The 21287-nt window shown below is 36.3% G+C and overlaps 1 protein-coding gene across 3 annotated transcripts in view; it reads right to left on the bottom strand.

The window, feature by feature from the left end:
• LOC117242095 (GTP-binding protein RAD) overlaps positions 1–21287 on the bottom strand; it is an 80802-nt gene that overhangs the window by 10567 nt on the left and 48948 nt on the right. For all 3 annotated transcript variants that reach the window (XM_033508479.1, XM_033508480.1, XM_033508481.1), the window contains exon 4: positions 18573–18788. In XM_033508479.1, the coding sequence (XP_033364370.1) occupies positions 18573–18788 (216 nt within the window). The remainder of the gene's footprint in view (positions 1–18572; positions 18789–21287) is intronic.

The raw sequence follows: 21287 nt of genomic DNA, 5'->3' as shown, positions 1-21287 counted from the left end.
AAAGAAGCATTGTTTTCAAGTAGATTTCAACTTAAACGCGATAGATTCTAAGTCTATAAATACTTTGAGAAACGAAGGAAGTAATCCTAAGTAGAATCGAGCCCTTTTCAAATAAGTTTGGAACTTTACGAGAATCTTAATGGAAATTCCTTTAAAACCACGTTCCTTGGTTATCGTTGAAATTCGCTATTTCAACAAAGATAGTAATATTCAATAAATAGCAATTTTTAACTCTATGCCAACGATCGACTATATCCATCTTGCTTTTCCGACTCTCATGAGTCGATTGGTATAATTGTAAGAGTATCGTCATTCTAGTATCAAAGTACTTGTAAGTAGACTGTCGAAACTTTCACGTACTCGTTCTAAGGCTGGAAAACAGTTGGCGAAGATCGAACGCTTCGCAAGTACGATGAATTAACGATTATACATTATGGCTAGGCTAACTTTTATCGACGTAACTGAAGAAAATGAACCTACGTAAAAGTTCATCCCTTCCATTAAATATAACATTTTTTAAATCTTCGAATATTACGTACGTTCTGTACAGCTGTATCGTAGCTCTAAATTTGACGATAGAAGCATAAAAATCTCCAGTTTAGTTGCGAGTAGCATTTCAGCCTTATAAGGTAAACCTCGGGTATTGCATTTGATTCGAATTTACAAAAACGTATTGAACTTAATCCCATCGCTAGTGCTCTTCTCCTTCCATCTTTTGTTTTACTACGAGCAGACGCAGTCTTCCCAACACGGTTTCGTCGCGTCTTGACCTCGATCCCGATTTCAAAATTATCGCGTAAAACTCGACATCGGCCCCAATTTTTGCTTTCTGTCGGTTACTTTATTTTATGTTCGTTTGATTCCAGGTTCTACGGGTGTAGGAGGATATTATACGCAAAGTTTACTGGCTCGAGAAGCTGTTGGATAATAGACGTTCCGGTGCAACGTAACGTGTATCTTTTGAAAGATGCGTGTAATCCTTATTCCACTTCGAGACTCGTTTCATATTCTTATTTACGCGTGGTTGGCGAAGGAGAATTTTGTGAGATAAGAGAAGGGAGACCCGTGATTATGTTCTGGTAACAATTAAAGTTTCAAGAAGTTTGCGAGTTTGTTGGTTTACGAGTTCCACTGATTGTATTTAATTAAAAACTTTGTTGCAGGATGTGGGACGCATAAGACAATTTTTGTACGAGTAGTTGTTTCGTTTAGAGAAACGATTATTACTAAAAATATCTGCTGCAGGATTAACTTAGCAAATTTTTAATTTTTACCGCTGGAATATAAATAGTAAGAAATTAAAATATCTTCATAAACAAATCTTTTAATTTATGTTGCAAAGATACGTGAACTTTTTGTTTACAGCATCCAAGGTACAATATGTTCTCTTTATAAGGCAGGCTTTACTTTTCGTTCCAATAAACGTGATTAAAAAATTTCATTAAGCTTTCCATAGTAGAATATTTCCTTTTTAACATGACACATCTCCTCGTCCCTTGTATCCTCAAAGTTTCATGAATCCCATTATTTTCCTTTAAAAACGGAGATAAAACATCGATGATGTACATAACGGTGTTAAGCTGATTATGAAAAATATCTCGGGGAAAATTGAAAACGAGAAAATATTTAATGCCGAAGGCAACGTTCCTCGTATATCGAACCTCTCGTCCCATTTTTCTGAGGGGGCTGAAATGCAATAAGGAAGCAAGTTCTGGCGACTAAGTCGCGACGAAGTGGAGTACACCTTAAAGTTTCTCGACAACACGAAACTTTTGTAATGTAGTTATGCGTAGCGTACCCAATGGAAGTGGTAAAAAATATTTGGTAAACTCGACATCAAGCGTCATAAAGTTTTTCGAAAAATATTCAAACGTTTTATCTCATGGGAAAATCCAATCTTGTACCCTTCGTGTAAAAACACTGTAGAAGTACTTTAGACTTTTAGAAATGCCTCCTTTATAGAGATATTATAGAAATTGTTTTCTGCGCAGAAATTCTTTCCGCAAAAGTTGTTCTCTTCCTTCTTGCACCATTTCTCCTTGATTTTTGATCGAGAGGAAACAACAGGAAATTATGGAAATTTTTGAAAACAAAGCCCGTTTGTATATTCCTCGACCTGTAATTAAATACTGTAGTTTCATCTAGAAACACTGTTAACGGAACGCAATCTGGCTAGCGTCGTTTCGAGTATCCTGCACTGCGAATATTAAAGAGATTAGAGCGGTGGAAGAGCGCGCGTCAAATTTGCATTTAGAAAGACAGGGTTGTACCAGAAATTTCGCCGCCCAAAGTATGCAATTACGTTGGTCGCAAAAGTGACGATAAGGCGCGAAATAAAAGTAAGTCGTAACACTAATCGCCATTATTTTCGGCATTAAGAAGTAAAAAAGTTTTCGACGTAATCGAACGATATACAGCGAACAAATATCTAAAAATTATAAATCCGTCAATCCTGAAAAAGTATATTTTTTAATCTCCATGTTGTAGAATTTGAAAGCAATAATCTATACGGTACAAAGAATAATAATTACTATTATTATTTTGTTTAAAACGACAAGTCCATTTCCACTTTATCCGTAATGATATTTCCGACGATTTTAAATTTCGAAACGTATTCATTTGCTCGCTTATCTTTGCAAATCTAAATTGCAAATTTAAATCACTTTATCTATGAAGAACTGAATAAAAAAATGTATGTCGTATACAAGAACGAAAGAATCGTCGATCATATATTATTAATCTATCGAAATATTCTACGCATAGTCATCTCATGTAAAAAAGTTTGACAATTGAAATTATGGATTTCTACTCTCTGTAACACGTTTGGCGAACATTTCTACCAATTGTTCACTGACGTTTTCAATTCAATCCATAAATCGTAAAAGAAACAAAATTATGAACCTGGCGTTATATTGCCAATCTATTACAGTATCGAGTATAACATACGCAAATTATAGACTCGAGCTGTTCGTAAGTTTCCGGTGAATTTTCACGTTCGTTTAAAATCTAATATAAATTACTAATTTTTGATCGATATAAAGATATTCGTGAATCAAGCACCTATTTAATTCATACATTTCAACTATACATACCCCTGTATCGATGAAAGAAAGAAATCAAACTCTGTATCGTGATAAATCTTCACCTAAAATAACGCTGTTTACGTAACCCATAAATTAATGTAAAGAGTCTAACAACGTACATTGATTCGTCATAGCTATATCCACGCTTTGTTCTCGATATACCGCACATATTGCATAACACTAGACCAGGACACAATACGACGGGATCCAGTTACCGTAACCGTATGTAAATCGAATTCAAACTTGTGCAACGCGCAACGACAATAAGATGACAATGTCTCGGGAACGATGTTATATCCCGAATGTACGTTAGACAAGGAGAAATTGTATTCGTGGTCGACCCAAGTTTGTCGTGTGAGCAAACAAGAAGTTTGTCCTATTATATTGAAAATTAGAAAGGCACGATACGTAAGGGTGTTTCTCGCGTGTGAAACGTGGGCGGTGAACTTAGAACAGGAAGAAGGTTATGAGGAATATGACGTCAAAAGCTAGAGCAATCTGTTCGAGTTCTATATTTGCAAGTGATATGCTTGGTGGAAATCAAATTGAAGAAACAAATGTAGGTAGGAAACGTGCGTGTAATTTTATTTCTTGAATTAGACTCGACTTTTTAAGTGTATTGCGTTTTGCCGTTTCTGCGGAGAAGTTTCGAACGCCGCTACGAAAGATGCTAAAAACGTTTTTTTTTTTTTTACGATTTAAAGTTGTTTATTGAACCCAAGAATGCAGTTTTAGGTACATATTCGCAATAAACGGCGAATTTTTGTAATGATATGTTAGGCAAAGGTACCGATACGCGGCGGTACGACGTAGCCATGCTGTATTATGTGTCGGCGCTTTACATTTTTCGTTGTATAATACAATTTTTGGGTTTAAGCCGCTGGGGAGCGGAGCTTTTTTATGTTTTTTTTTTTTTTTTATTTTTTTCTGTCCTGAAAACTTGGTTGATGCTAAAAACGTTTGATCGGTGGTTGTGATTCTTCGAAGGATAATACACGTAGCACGATAAAAGAAGATTCATAGGTGTCGAATCACAAAATGCAGAATGTAAACTCTCCGTTCACAATTTTACCATATCGCGTCAAACGAGGTACTCGGATTACTTGTCGTTTATGAAATTTATCGTAAAACTGTTGTTTCATCGTTAAACTTGTTACTGTAATACCACGAAATACACCGATCGATAATTTCTAACGTTTCGTTAATAATATAAGTATCAGTGGAACTATGAATGATTATCGTCAATTATTATTACTGTATAAATTGCGCAAGGGATTTCCGCTGGTTGTGAAAATTACCACAAACGAGAAACGAATTAACTTTGAGTCGCATATTTATCGTTTAAAAGAGCTTGGTCGATGATATAGGAACGAGCAAATTAGAAGCTATTTTATAAGACGCGGGTACAATGGCCAGAAGGTGGAAATCCTCGTAAACGTAAACATTGCGAGGGAGAAATTCCAAAAACAGTGGAGTCGTCGCGAAGAACGAGAACGTTCAGTCGCTAAGTGGATCGCGAAGGTTAATGACACCGTGGTCTTATTAAAAGCGTCGTATTTAAAGCGTCGTATTAACGATTCCGTCGAGAACCTCGCCAGAGATTCGTGCATGATTTCATGCTGTTTATTCTGTCGTGTATACGTGTCTGTGTGCGTGTGTATAATTTGTATACATTAGCGAACGAGTGGTGGTGTGCCGAAAACTAAACCGAAGACGTTCGTATGAAAAGGGTGATTGTATAGAAGCGATGCAAATCATGATTCACTTTTCGTATTTTTCTTATGAGCAATTTTTTATTACATATCTATCGTATTTATATGGAATCGCGTCTACGGAAAAGGATTTATAAATAAATCTAGAAACATATATTTTTCTACTTAATAACCCTCTCTTGATAAAGGTTTGTAATTAAGAAATAAGTCGAGGTTCGTTCGTTTGAACATTTTTCCTTTTTTCTTTCGCAGCTGCAAAAGCTTGGTCCAATTTATTTCGATTTATTTGAAACGTAGACTCTGTAATTACGCGATTAATATACGTATTTACGTACATACTAATTTATTATTAATTTCGCTGTGTCAGTTACACCAGTTAATGTTAATGACGATGGTTAAGACCGGATAATCTACAGAAACGTTTTACCGGCGTTCTCGCAAATTTCTACAAAAACAAAATACACCGCTAAACTATATTAAAGAAGAAATTTTAATGCAACGTTTGTAACCATCGTTTACATTTCTCTATTGCGTAATCTAATTGTATTTTGTAATACAGGAAATCGCATTCGGTCGATAAAACGCTTATCGCTTACCGATTTAATTTCAAATGACGTTATTACAAAGTTCACTGCGCGATGTACAATTTCCACCGTACAATCTATTAAAGCGTGATATCGAATTAAATATTTCCATTATTTGTTCCATTTATCGTGAAACTTCGTTCATTAAAGTATACTTTGAGAAGCGAGCTACTGTTACCTACGCATCGTAAGTTCGAACGACCTACGCTTTACGATCGCGATCAAATTTTATCGAGTTAAGAATTTTGACGACATATTTTCGAATTAAGGCTCTAATTTATTGGTATCGCGAACACTCTACCGAGCAAAATTAGAATTTATTACTCGAAACTCTAATACCAATTTAAAAACTCGTTTTAGTCGTCCCTGAACAGCTTCAGTTTCGAGGGGAAATTCAAAAGGTGGAGCTTAACATCGAGCCTAAACTGATCCAGACCGAAGCCGACTCTGGTCGAAGTCCCGCAAAGTTTATTGCATTTCCAAATACCAAATTCGAGACCAGTTGCGCGGTATCTCTTTCGTATAAAATCAGCGATCGATCAGGGGCCTCAAAAGGACTCTCGTTAATGTCCACCAAAAGCGAACTCTCGGCAAATATCAAAGCTCGTCAATACGGTCAGTTAGGAATTATCAGCGATATTAGTAAGGTCAGTTCCAATTTCAAAGAGTTAAAGTCATTGAAATTCCGCGACGATGATATTACGAATCTTTTGTTTTGACGGTAATAGAACTATTCTCCTTTGCTCCGTTTTTAGGGAATTTAAAAACTCTCAAACGCAACGAAGTGTATTTTGAAGCTACGAAGCTACGAGTAGGGATATCCACGTTTTAAATTGAGTAATTGTAAATTCGACAAAACTAATTTGACAACTTTTGTAACAATTTATTAACACCGGTTGATCCGACTGAATTTAACTTAACTGTTCGTTGCTGATTTTGAAACAGATCGGATCTAACGTGAGGTTATTACAAATATTAGAATACTACAAAATATTAGATATAATCGTACAATATCTTTTTCTCCGTACAAGATTATCTAATCGCTATTTCACCTTAGTTATGTAAGGAGAGCGAAACAGAAACAGAAACCTCGGTTTGTCAAATTTTTCCGAATCTCGAAACCCGCTTACGCTACATCGAATCCTGATCGTCTATAAAGTAACAAGATAAATTTCTCACGAGTTCTCAACGTTTCTCCTATTCGCAGGAGGACTACGTTCCAATTACAATATCTGTACCGACTGAAACTCGCGTTCCACGCTTCCGTCGTCGCGTTACCAGAAAACTTGTTGCAGACCTGTGGAACTTGCCGCGCGAATTTATCTTGGTCGCGTTTAAACGGCGAGTTTCCCGTGAAAACGCGATCGATCTTGGCGTTCTCGTCCCAAGTAATTACAGAGGCGTCTTCGGTGACGAATTCGTCGAACGTTTCAACTTCTGGTCCAAGTCGAGACGAGCTGCAAGTTTACTCGAAACCCAGCGAAACTTTGTTAAGTAAACGGGAAACTTCGGTTTCTAATGTATCCACGTTCCGGGTCACAAAGGCTGGCGCCTTGGAACACGCAAAATGAAAGCGTCTTCGGATACGGTAATTGCACGAGTTTAGAAAAAACTGCGCACACTCGATGAGTAAGTTGTCTACGGAGTTGGATCGGGCTCTTAATTACATTCAGTTCGACTTAATTAAAACGGAAGATTTGAAATTGCGTCCGTAGAGCGAGGTGCGAGCAATATTTTCGAAATCGAAGGAAATTAAAGGAAATAAGGCGTGGATCTGATTTTAAAGAAGATTTGGGAAGAACGACAACCTTTAACGTGAAAGTGAGATTTGTAGATAAAGCTGAATCAACGCTGACAGACATTTGCCCGCAAACACGTGTCGCGGCCAATCAGCATCTGTCTTTCGAGGGAAATCCGCAGAAAGACAGATGCTGATTGACTGCGACACGTGTTTGCGGACAATTGCCTGTCAGTGTAGGCTTAGCTTAAGTATATATCATTTTTTCGTGTCAAGTGTCGTAAAGGTTCCATATATGATCGATAGATATTAACGAGAAATTATACATATTCGGTATTTAAAAATTATATTTCGACACGTAGATCCAGTTCGATAGTATTCAAATTGTACCAACGATTGTACGAAGAAACATCCTTAAATATTTTAATAATTTTAACCCTATTTTACACGTGCAAATATCTCGTATAACACGATGTATACGTCGTATAATAAGAAGACAAAATTCAACGAGAAAGAAACTGGGAAATAACAAATCTCGTATATCTCTAACTAATTTCAACGATAACTTTCAGAAAATCAAATCGTCAGGCTGAAGAATGTTTCATCGGGAAGAGTAAAACCACAAATTTCTTCCCTCTCTGATAACCTTTCATAGCTACTCGTCGAAGATATATCAACCTTTCGCCCAACTTCGCAGAGTACCAATTAAAAAAGCGTTTTTCAACTTTCTCTCGACTTTGCAGCTTCGTTTCGCTGATAAACTCAGGCAAAAACCATAATCAAAGGCAAACAGAGCCTCGTTGGCTCGAGGAAGAAGCTTTAAAAATTACGAAACAAGATTCTATTAAATGATGAGATTCGATTACGAAAGCAACCAATGGATCATCGAGCTCCGATCGATTCTGTATCCGACGAGGTTGATAAAAACATAACCAGACGCGCGTTAAATCGATCCTGCCTCGTTAGAGGATAGCCAGCGGGGTCATCGTGCTATTACCCGTCTAGTATGCTCATGCACTTCGTCGTAATCCGTGAACACGCACGATTTGTTGTGTCAGCTGTGGGATTAAAGCGGAACCACAGACCGTGATATCGCTATCGGGGACCGTGTTGGTTTATAATTTTGTTCAGAAACGATTGACAATCGATCGAGATACGTTAGCCGCTAATTATTCCCGCGTGTTTCGATATTCGACATTCGGCATCGTTCGTATTAAACGGATTTATTTCGTGAATGCATTTAGAGTTGATATGGTCTAACGTTGAAATCGTTGCTTAATTACTAGAAAAGCGGATGGGTTGGTGAGTGGGAGACTTGTTAGGGGAATGTTGCTAATTAGCAAATGCCTTTAGAAAATACATGGGAATTACGTATTAATAGAAATGACGATGTTTATGGAAATTTCAGGAAATGGAGATGGCAAATTAATTAGAGGAATATCGCTAATTCGTAGAAAATATTTCTTGGAAATAATAATAGAAATCGGGACGTTTATAGAAATTTAAGAAAAATTCGAAATATAAATATCGTTCAGGTTGATATCTGATCGATTAAAAGAAATACGTATATGGACGAATCGAATGGAGAAAAAGATTAATTAACAGAATATTTGTAATTAGAAGATGTTTCAGAGAAAATAGAAATTAGTTAAAGTCAGAAGAATATTGGTAATTAAGATATTTCGATGAATGTAAAAAATTCGTTTAATCGATCAAACTTAAAAATCATACATATTTTCGAAGATACTCGAACATTTCGAATATCGAATTAGAATATCCAAATAAAATTTCGAAAATTAATAACGATCCTGTTAGAGAATGTAAAATTTTAAACGAGAATATTCTTGTTACTCTGTTCGAGATAGAAGTTTCGAGATAAAATCTTGTCGTAATATCTGTTTCATTTGCAAGTTATTGGAAATTATATGCGAACATTAAACCGTACGTCTCCGTTTTAAGTACGTGCTTCCAGTGAAATTATGCAGGATGTGTAACGAAAAATGGATAGCAGGATTCGTAAAGGAAGCAGCCAAAATCGTTACCATCTTTCGAATCTAGGACGTTCGCGCAACAAAGATTTATTCTTGACGTCGGTTTTTGTTACTTGGCAAAGAAACGACCGTCTGTTTTCAATGTGTATCCTTTAGCGATCCTTTCCAAACCAAACGTCTTCGAAGTTTCTCGTTGCACCGTTTCGCGGTTAAGCACTGCCTGAATTAAATCGCTGCCAGTGAAAGAAATACTGCATATTGAGCGTAATGTAATACTTCTACCAAATGGTAATGTTTAAACGTGAAAAGATAATTCTGTCGGAAGGCCCTGTTGTAAACGTAAAATTGCCAATTTTCTTCGTTTTACATGTATCGTTATTTCGTAGAAAACGTAATAATTTGTAACTGTAAATCGTAACTAAGACTAGGAAAAAGTTTTATGTAGTCGAGTACGTGATCGAACTTCGAATAGTACAACAATAATCTAACGATACAACGTTATCGATTAGTACGTATGACGAAACAAATAATATATAATAAATGGATAAAGTGCACAAATAATATAAATTAACGTGGCTGTCTAGTCTAAAAATTCAAACATGGTTTAATTAGAATATAAATTACATAATATAAAAAATTGTATATTTATAATAACGTAACAGGCACAACCATGTAATGCTTTTGTATATTCTACGTGTCAAACCTACCAGACAAAACCACAAACTCATTTCACAATTAATCTTCTTTAACGGTGTACCGCAATTTATATCTACGAGAGCATGACGAAGAGATACTTTGCGAGCAACATTTTTGGCTGAGCATAGCGATACGGGTGCAAGAAGTAGCCGTTATGGAAACGATACTTGCTGGCACAAATCCGTGGTTTGTAAGTCGACCAAAGTCTTGCATTGGTCGATTGGATTTAAACGATAATCCAGCGGCGTCGATTCCATATGAAAAAGCTCTCCAGTATCTGTATTTTAATTAAGCAGATCGAGCTCGTTACAATCTGAACGAATGAAAAAATGTTATCGAGAAGTTACAAAAACGAAATCGAAAGTGATTTATGACGAAAGAAGAAGGAATCTCGAAGACCGATGTTTTAAAAATTATTATTATTATTATTATTATTACTATTATTATTATAAAATATTATTAGAGAAAAGATTGAAATACTTTTTTCATTTCCGATAAAAGCATCAGCGTAAATTCTTCGAAATAAAGAAATCAAAACAGCGGCAATTTCCAGCTTCGATCAAACTTCCGTTTTCCTCAGTGCCTAAATCTGCAGATGGAAAATCTGCAGATTATACCTTGTGTTGAATCGCGAGCTATTAAAAATTATTAGTAATTCAATTCCACGAAATCGTATGAAACGAAGGTTATCGAAAAGATATTGTAAGAAGAATCTTGACAAAAAGTATCAGAGAACTAAACTCTTTGATCTCCTGTTTGTAAACTGTATTCCAATGTAGTTAATTCTCTAACAATATAGTTATTTCTCTAAAAATTACAATGTTTCGCATTCACAAATTTACACCCATCTTCCTTTCATACTTTCTACTTTTTTCTTAACTATGTAAATACACGTTTTCGTTCGCGATTCCTAGAAAGGGAAGAATCAACGTAATCCCGTCTATGTAAAAATTTGTTACTGAAACGCGAGAAACCACGATGAAATCATCTCGAAAGAAAGAAGGATAAAAATAAAAGATAAATTAAAAACCAAAAACGAAGAATCGAGATTTTCGATGGAGGAAGGACGAAACTTCTTCTGTAGCGAAGAGAAATGAAATCTGCCACGAGAACAATTTTAATAAGACGCGGAAAGACGCGAGCTTTTTAATCCAAATCCTTTCGGAAAGTCCAAAGAAACCGTTTGTCACTATAAATAGCCAGCGAATGAACGCGATGGAAGAACGACTCGCAGGCAATTTCCCGATAACGTCATGGCCGAGTGAAATAGATGCTCGAGACCGACGTTAGTTGTATAGCGTAATCGTGGCGAAGAGCTGTATCTGTTACAGCAGGTGAAAAGCAAACAGGGTGTCACGACGATATTTCACGTCGCCTGGACGGACTGGCCTGCCTCCTCGACCCAGAAAGCTCTGCAAGTTCCTCTGTTGTTCGAACCGTCTCGAAACAAACATTTTCAGTGTCGTTACATCCCTTGAAAGCAACTTTACTTTCGTTGTGATCATTGATCACGTAAACGGAAGATTAGAAATATCCAAAAAGGATGATCGGTTACGAGCGAAAAGAATAGTTGGAATTTCCAGAATCGTTGGTGTCGCTTCAGCTTGGCGGTGATCGATTAGGATATAGAGCGTGAAGTAGGATCCGAAGATGGAAATGACGGTATGACGAGAAAAATTGGGATTTTACTTTGATATCCGAAAAAAACGATCCAGGTAGATTCAAGGTAATTAATAAATTAAGAGTATTTATGCAAATTTATATATCTTTCTGAACATAAAGTATCAGAACGTAAATAGAGATACTCTTCACGCTGCAAATATTATAACGAGCAACGTACACGATAACAATCTATACCATGTTTGATATCGTTCTTTATCTATGGAAGTATAGAAAATTAACTTGAAAAATACACGAAGCTGGTAAAATTAATGTCACCATATAGGTTACCGTAAATATAGATCATTCTTTGCATATTTTTCTCCTAACAATTTCCTGGCCTATTGGCCTACCCTTACGTTTGAATATCCATAGCCGTGTTGTGTAAGCTGCCTCTACTTCATTGTCTGCGTAAATGTCACGCCATTAGGGAAAATACGCTCTGAAGATTACGTGAACAAACATATTCATGCTGTCAGCAACATTCTCATGGTACATAATTTGTGCCAGCTTGATATCATTTCTATGGATATTATATTACGATGTATTTCCCGTTGCGTGGAACGTAGAATTGGCAAAAGAGAAAAGGATTCATTACGCTGGAGAAAAAATTCTACGTTAAAAACTCAATTTTCGAGCAAAACCAAAGCAAATTAACAGATTGTGAATCTTTTTAATTTCCAATTAAGCTTTCTCTACAGTGACAAGATAAAAAATACCGGAAATATGACTGTAGTAATTAAATTTCAATATGATAATTTTATAGTAATTGTATTTTAGTGCGAATATCTCGTTTTACGCTTTTTACGAATACCGCCAAATTTTTAGAATCTTTAGTCCTATTTCACGCCGTGAGATTTTTTAAAACGTTAGCAAACTGGAAGGACGACCATTTTTCAGAAAATTTTGCACGTTTATTACGTTTAACGTTGCCTCTGCGAGATTAAAAACATTCGTGTTCATTGATATATTATGCGTGTCACATGAAACATTCTGAAATTTCGCTAGCATAGTAACGAAATACGGATATCACGATTATATATGAAAGAAAACTAAAGATATACACAAAAATGACGAGATATTTAGTACAAACGTACATTCTGCAGAGACCAATTATTCATTCTATCGGTAATCTTTGACACTATGACGATAGGATCATATTTGACACTTATTATACGCTTAAAACGATCGTTCATGCTGTACATTAATTTTTCTACTAAATATATGTTTGCAATGAATATCTTGTAATTTCTATGTTATATATTTCCAAATTAGTTTAAAGTTTACAAGTATAATGGCGACAGACGCGTCTCATTTCAAAATGTTTTATATAGCACGTACGATACGGTTATGAAATACATTTCGTTCTCGCAACATCAAAATACTACTAAACGATACGCAATTTAATTTGCTTGGACCTAATTAATTAGTACGTAAACGCTATACGACAAACTATACCACTTAAACGTATCAATTCGTAACCGATCCAACTACGATCGATGTATTTACAGGATCGCCACACTGTTCGTTTCATCGAAGAAGATCGACTCTTGTCTTTCCTATCGGACGGAATCGAAACACAAGGTGGATTCTTACGTAAACCAGCGAGGTTTAACGAGCCGTTAGCCGTAACGTGTAAATCGTTGAAATCGTACTCGGATTATTTGTAAAAGAATGGAACGATGCACGCACAGCCGATTTTCCCGTTGGCCAACGCGTTAGATCGGGTCCGAGCGTACACGTTTACAGCCACGTAGCAGCTTTCTCGCGTAAAACGGCTTTTCTTGGCCAAGGGCTGTTAATCGGATACGAACGAAGACCAGTCTGTCAGAACTATAAACCATCTCGCTTATTTTCGTCAAGCGATCTATTTCGAGACACCTGAATCGAGAACAGATCCTACCGACTTCTATTGTGGGTCTATTATCGTCAACCGCCGATATTTCAGCGAGTTTCATGCTTTCCCTATCTTTTGTCTATTGTCAGATACGATTTTAACTCGGATACTGCTATTAATTCCAGAACGACGATCGCAATACCTTTTCTTTATCTAATACGCGATCTATTTTTTTATCTATTTATTGTAGAGACAATATTTTAATTAGAAAAAATCATAAAATCGAATGAAGTAAAATAAGCAAGTAAGGTGGAAGTAGAGCGTGTCGTGTATCGAATTTGAAACTTTTCTTTACGATTAAAATGTATGTTACGTACATCATTTTTTACGGAAATCCCGTAGGATTATTTTTTGTACGTATGTTGATAGGATTTGCTGTTTATTATTTTATTTCTCATAAATTCACGAGCGTTTTAAATTGTTCCCTCGAATGTATCGAAACGTAACGAAGGTGCGGCGAAGTGACGAATATCGTATTTCGTAATGACCACCGGTGTACTAAAATCCCTACAGACTAAGTAGCTGAGACGTCCGTAGAACGGAATAAATCTGGATTTGGTAATTCTAGAGAGAAGACCGTGGAAGAGAAATATTCGGTCCTATTAAATCTACTATAATTCGAAATCCAGTAACCTAACGAGACGATACGTATATACCGATCTTTGCAATGAAGTAGTCGGATCTACATTTTGATAAACTTAAACTTAGACGCTTAAACGAAACTCGAAACGTGTCAGGATATAAATAAATATAAATATATTATACTACTTAAATAACCCTGGATTCAGTTCTCAAGAGAACTCGAAACGATTCTACGTTCCTTAAATTTGTTTTCATGCGATTAATCGAAGAAAAGGAAAACTGAGAAATTAGAGATTTAACTTTCAACGTTTGATCTAACGAATATCTTAAGTTTAACGTAAACAGATCCACGAGAGAGTCTAATCGGAGATACGATTTTACTAGAACGCGACGAAAAAGACGAAATTCATATTTCGTCGGAACGGTCGTAGTTGACGAAATTGATACGCGGGGATCGCCCGAAAAATTCGTAATTTCTATTTTCGACGCCGCTTATGATTACGCGGAGATTGCGACACGCGGATATTTCCGTGGTGGAAACGCTTGATGCCGAGTTGCACACTGGCACCGCGAAATGAAATAGAGTAGAAGATAGTGTCCATCGTGCGTTGGGCCATCGACACGCTTGCCAGCAAACTCTCATGCAAAATAAAGTCGATGATTCACGTTGATCTCGCAGTCGATGACTCGTTTTTCGGTTGACCGCGCACGAGCTTAGAAAAACATCGAACGATTGCCCTGACGAGACGCAGTTGCTCGTAAAAGACGGTACAAATGTCGTTTCTCGAAACCTTGTCGCAGCTTTGCTTTCATTTTCATTAGCCTGTATCGGAAACTCGAACGAAGTGGATCATCGAACCTACGTTATTTCTTTTGAACATTTTTTTTTCGAGGATGTAGTCTCAAATTTATAGAAACATACGACGATAATAATATTTCTTTCGCGCTGTCCGAGCCTTTTGTTTATACGCGTAGCTTCCTTGGCGAAATAGTGGAACCGTTAATGATCGATACCTGAATATCTGCTTAGTATCTGGATTCGCATACTTCTTTTCGCCGGAAAAATATTTATTCTAACCGATAACGCCTATCTTAATAGGCAGTCTTTTCGTCCAAATGCTTAAACTGAAAAACAAAATAGTTGCGCTGGTAACATTGTGTAATTGAATTATCGAGTGGACGTGACGTTATGTCAATAACAGCGGACACGTTAATTCGTTGTATACGTGTATTATATCGCGAATGTATTAATTCGGTAAATTCAATAGATTTTCTTAGTAACCAATGACGCTAATTTCGATATATAGTATTAATTATAATTTAAGTATAATTCAAACAAACCGAAACGTAATTTACGGTAGTTTAATTTCAAAAAGTTGCACAAATGCATACGATGATCAATCAGCGTTTCGTTTATCAAATCTCACGCTAAATTTTACACGCGGTAGAAAATTCTATTTATATCCATAAAAATAATTTAATTGTTATAATTATCGAAGCATTCTGAAACGTATGAAAAAAGAACATCGTCTCATTACAAGTTCAATATCACATATTTCTACCCCTTTATCCCAATAAATAACTACTTTGTCGTTCAATTTCAATTTAATACCAACAAACATGCCTGATGAGGTTTTATCTCGGAATTGAGAGAGGAAATGCGTGGATGGATGTACAATAGAAATATATTTAAGTAAGTTTAAGTATAAGTACAACGTGTATGCCAGTCCAGATCCGCACGCTGGCAGCGTTACTTTACAAGAGAGCTGCAAAGCCATGGACCTATGGGTATTTATATAATTACGAAAAACTAGCCTGTCTGTACTCCGCTGCCCCATTTGTGCAAGACATGTTCCTAGAAAAAGCTACGAAGCTGAGGTCCTTCAAATTGATTTAGTGTTAAACGATATCGATTTAGTGTTCAACGGCTTCGAGAACTAAGAAAACTAAACACTAGAGAATTCACTTCAACAGTGTCGGACAAACACACCCTTCAACCTATAAAACAACAAATTTGACGTACTACGATGAAAATTCACAAACCCATCCTCCCCTTAATTGACCAAGACGAATGGCGACGATCCAACATTTTCGCTACTCCCGACCCTTTCCGTCCAAAAGCAAAATGATGTACGATAACAAGTAGCTTCCTGCTATCATCCGCCGCTAAATCCATTCATCCTTCTTGACATTTCCTTTTTAGAAGCTGTATCAACGAGCGAATTCGCTTTTTCGATTGCGTGGTCAACTCCGGTTCGTTACCAGGCGTTTCATCGCGAAAGCCAAAAATAAAGCTATGCATAACCGAGAAGCAGTCTGAAAGCGAGCTACGTTCGTCTGGCGCATTGTCATCGCCATTGTGGCTTCTCCGAGCGAGCGTTGAACGAAACGAGGGAAAAAGGTCGCCGACGCCCGCCAACAGTTATATACAATCGGTCGGAAAACGGAAACCGACACGGTTCGTTGCTTCAAAACGGGGTGAGCGAGGTCAAAATTCGCGATTTCAATTCGCAGCGCGATTTAGAGCCAATGAAAACGAGTGAAACGATCGTTACCGAGGTTTTGAAAGACCGACGTTGCGTAGTTTGGTAGATTAATATTTGGTAGATACGCTCGTGAGCGTATGATCTTATTGTTGAAAATGTAAAAGAGAGAGATCCACAGGCGATCCATCGCGAGAATTTTAAAAGGACGCGATACTTAAGTACTTGTGTCTAGTATTTATTCGGAAACACTGACGACTGCCAGATTAAAAAATCACAATAGCTGTCCGATGTGAATCTCTGTCTTGAAACAAATATAATATATCTTCTTTACGTGCCATGAGATGGAAAAGATTGAAAACCCTTAACTTAAATTCGTTTGTATTTGATACGACAGTGTGTAGCCGTATTAAAGTAAATAAATGTATAAAATTTTCAATAAAAAATAAATGGATTAGGAACCCAGGTGCTAGACCAAACCGAAATATTTTATAGCGACGTTATACAGCGATTCTCGAGTTAAAACTCCTAGTCGAAGCTTTCATTAAGTCTGCGAATTATCCACTTCTCGGCTTCGCAATCATCCGAAGGCTGACGGGCAGAATAGATCGCGGTGTCAATCATGTTTTCATCGTATCACTCACCAACCAGTATAAAGACTACACGCAGAATTTTCCTGAGATTTTAGCAGCATTCTGCTTCAGCGGAGATTCTAGAAGTCTCGAAGAATATATAATAAATAGAATTTAAATATACGCAAGATATCAATACTAGTCTAAATCTGTTTCACTAATATCTAGCACCTGTCCATTTAGTTTTGTCAACGACTATATATTGCTGTGAGAAATGTTCCACTATCTTCGATGGCTTGGAATAACTTTCATCAGATACATTCTCTAGTTATCCTGATACGTGCTATTTCAAATAGCATCGTGAATCGATAGAATAAATCAAAGCGTTCTTCTTTCAATAAAATTTTATGCAAGTAAAATTTTGTTTCTTATCATATATTAACATATTTTTTTGTGCTCATAATTCGCGATAGTTGAAAACAGTTTGGAATTCTTCTCGTACTTGTTTCTACGTATTTCCCCGTGGCAAATCAGCTAGATAGGAAAGGAACCGAGCAAACCTTTGCTCGGCTCATCAATGACCGTGAAACTCGAGGGTAACTAGCAGTAGGAGGAAGGATTGATGAAAGCGGCAAAGAAAACGGAAGAAAATTGAAAAAACGAGAAAAACGAAGGTCTGAAAAACGGAGAATGGAGAATGGAGTGTTTTTGGGGAGACGGTTAACTAGCATCCTATGGTTCGAAGGTTCGAAAATTGGCTCCTTTTCAGACGCAATTCGAGGTCCGTAAAGAAAAGGTATCGAGAAGATATTTAGGATTTTGTTAGGTATGTGTGGTATTGGAAAATTTAAAAATAATTCTTAATAATAATTCTGATATTTCGTTTGGTACTCCAAACATATCTTTACGTTGTAAGTTCTTGCGAACAAAAATGACAAAAGTTGATAGCAGAGTTACGTTATTCTGAATTTCTAGAGTATACGTATAACAGAATCTGAAATATCACGAATGTAAGAATATTCCATGAATAGAATTACATCGAGAGTTATGCGAAGAACTTTGCACGTCGGAAATATGAAATCTATGGGATTAATATAGATTAACTATCGTCGAACATAATATTATAAAACGTAATAAAATTTCAGACACGTGACTTTCGATAAAACGGATTTTAGAAAAATATTCTTTTTCTTAGAAACAACTAACCTATGTAGAAATATTCGATATTTATAGAATGTGTACGATCGTAGATTTGTTTTTCTTCCTTAAGACATCCGTCTTACAACTTATTCGAAATAAAAAAAGAAACGAAGCAAAAGCGATAAGGAAGTTTTTCAGTCGTTTAATTATTATCTGTAATTACTAACATTTGGACAAAGTGGTAAATTTTCATCAAACATCGAATCTCAAATTATCCCTCAGATTCACCGTCACTGTTACGTGGATACATTCGCTGACGCAATTTATTTCACTTTCGTCAAGTTGGCCAGTATTTTCAGTTTCGTATGTTAAACACGACTCGCTTGCTTTACGAGCAGCAGATACGAGTGCTTGAAAAACACGATGTTACGTTACCTTTCTGTCTGTCGTACGCGTTTATACACTCGCTGGTCATAAATTGGCTGATCAGGGCGGTTTTCCCGACACCCCTTGCACCCAGTATCGCGACTGTGTACGAGCTGATCTCTTTCGCAGGCACGGAACGTTTTTCCTCGCCATCTTGTTCCGCAGGTGCCAAAGAGTTCGACCTTGATCTTCTTCTTCTAAAAGAGTCGCCCCTGTTAATGACTCCTGCAATATGAAAAAGAAGAAACGGTGTTATTGGAAAGAGTCGTAGTAAAAATGACATAATCGCTGAGATATAAATATTATAATTCTACATGAAAAGAGATCGTGGAAGAAACTAATTGTCAGTTTATCGCAGTGAACCGACATATTATTATATTGCAAACTGATGGTCTATATCAACGTGTGAATCTTTTGCTTTTACCTCGAAACATTATCAACAATGCGGGAATACTTGTAAACTATTCGAAAAGAATTTCTGGAAATCTGTAATATTTACGCTAATTGTTATCCTATGTAGAATACTAAAATTCGATGGCTTATATTAATGCGTGAATTTCGACAATTTAGCTCGAGTAATTAATAATAATTAAGAAATACTTGTCATATATTGTTTAGACAGAATTTCTAGAAAAAATGGATCGCTAAAGATGATCATTCCGGGAAAACTGTACGATCGAAAGTTTATCGTAAGAGAAAGAACGTATCTGAAACGGAAAAATCACATACTCCGTGCAACTGTACGATTGGGTATGGTAGAGCAGAATTTTAGCGCGTTCCTCGTCGTTGGAAACGAAAGCAATCGAACCGCTCCCTTCGGGATTGTGCTTGGAAAGCAAGGATTAAATTACGCGAAAGGGACACAAGTATTCAGAAAATTAACATTTCCGTGAATCGATAGAACTAGAATACGTACAGATATTCAACTACCGCTTTGTTGTTTCCACGATTGAAACGATCGAGGGATACGAGCCGAAATGTCGTATCAGTGAATCTTGGTATTTTAAATAATGCATTCATTGACAGGAAGTAATTAGATTTTATGAATTGAAAAAGCGAGAAATAAATTAACATGTAGTTACGTATCGTTACGTTTGTATTATATCGTTCGTTAAAATCTTATCCACACAAAATCTCAAATTTAACGTTATATCAACCAGGTACGATTTATTATACAAATTTCCTGACTTTCAAAGCACGATCGATTGGATCTTGAAAGTTTAAACGCTCGTTTAAACTTTCGTGAATCATTAAAAAGGCAAATATCGTTCGATAGAATTGCAACATCGAGCTCGTGAAAATCATCAAGGTTGATAGTATTATTTTATGATTTGTAATGAAAAAAAGGAAAAACGCGGCGCAAATGAGTAAACAAATAAATGTTTCCGATGCGAGTGCTTGAAATACTATTACATATTCATGAGGTTATTGGTTTGTCTAACAAAATGGAATTCATTCTTTCCGTTTATTTGTAAATAAATGAAATGATAAAAATACATGATTCCCGGCGCAGAATTTTTGGGTCACGACCATGCGCGTGTATTCGATGCTGCGAAAAGAATTCAAGGAAATAGATACATATTTTACGAAAAGAAACAAGATCATCGTACCGCTCGATTCAAATTATTCAAATTGTAACAAACATGCATCTATTATTCTTTATATTTATTCGTCCCTTTTCTCTTTCAATGAGAATTAACTGCACATACGCGATTACGGAAATTGAAATTTTTATCGTTCAGCCTTGAGTCGTTTAAGAAGGAGAATATATGCTTTTAACATCAATGACCTACATTCGTCTATAGGAAATCCACATGTATTTTACTTTCGTCGTTTTATTCCTTTCTTCTTACACACCTGAACAAATAGCTTACCAGCTATTACCATATTTTAGCTTACCAACTATTTCATTTTTCGCGCTCCTCGAATAAATTGTTTCATATTGTTAATATGTCAAATTCTTGTCTAGCGAACTACTATTTAATCGATTAAATTAATCGAACATACCCTTCTCTATGTCCCGAGTATCAAATTTAAACTTAGCTATGTCCTTTAATATATGATTAAAGGGCAATTAAATATCGAAATAACCAATAATTAAAATATCAAAACTATTCACAAATTCTATCTACTACGTATCTATAGGTGAACTATTCTGAAATTCTATGTTTAAATCTTTTTCCATAAACGATTCATCCTAAGACTCCCTTTGATCTTAAATTTAAAATAAATATCCTTTATAGAAACAAGGGAAAGGCTTTAATAATTTAAATTACACTTCGTACGAATAAATTTAGAAATTGTCATATATCTTGAAAAAATCTTCGAGGAAAGTAGTACAAGATAGTACGTAAGCGTGCTTACACGAGGTTAAGCCTACTTGTCAAGCGAAGCTGATCGTGCTCGACCATATCTCTTCCTGTTTCGTTCGAGCGTGTATCTAAAAATACTCTTCAAACATGTATCGGAACAATATGCAAGTCAGCGAGCAATTCGTAGATTGGATTGCGGACGTCTATGACGAATGGACACAGCGAAATTAAACGGAAGACCACCTTCGCGAAGCACTGGCCCAATAAGAGTAACGTTGACTTTGGTACGTCAAATTCAAAGCTGTGCGTACAGCGTCAGTTTTCGATTAATACGTGGAAATTCAAGGTGTCTTATAATCAATACGAAACACAGAATGAAAAGAGATTCGTCGATGAATAATTAAAATATTTT

Source organism: Bombus vosnesenskii, unplaced genomic scaffold (assembly GCF_011952255.1).
Source record: "Bombus vosnesenskii isolate JDL3184/JDL3185 unplaced genomic scaffold, Bvos_JDL3184-5_v1.1 scf7180000016263, whole genome shotgun sequence".
NCBI classification, from domain to species: domain Eukaryota; kingdom Metazoa; phylum Arthropoda; class Insecta; order Hymenoptera; family Apidae; genus Bombus; species Bombus vosnesenskii.
Note: the sequence above shows the minus strand (reverse complement) of the source record. Positions and strands in the feature narration are given on the sequence as shown.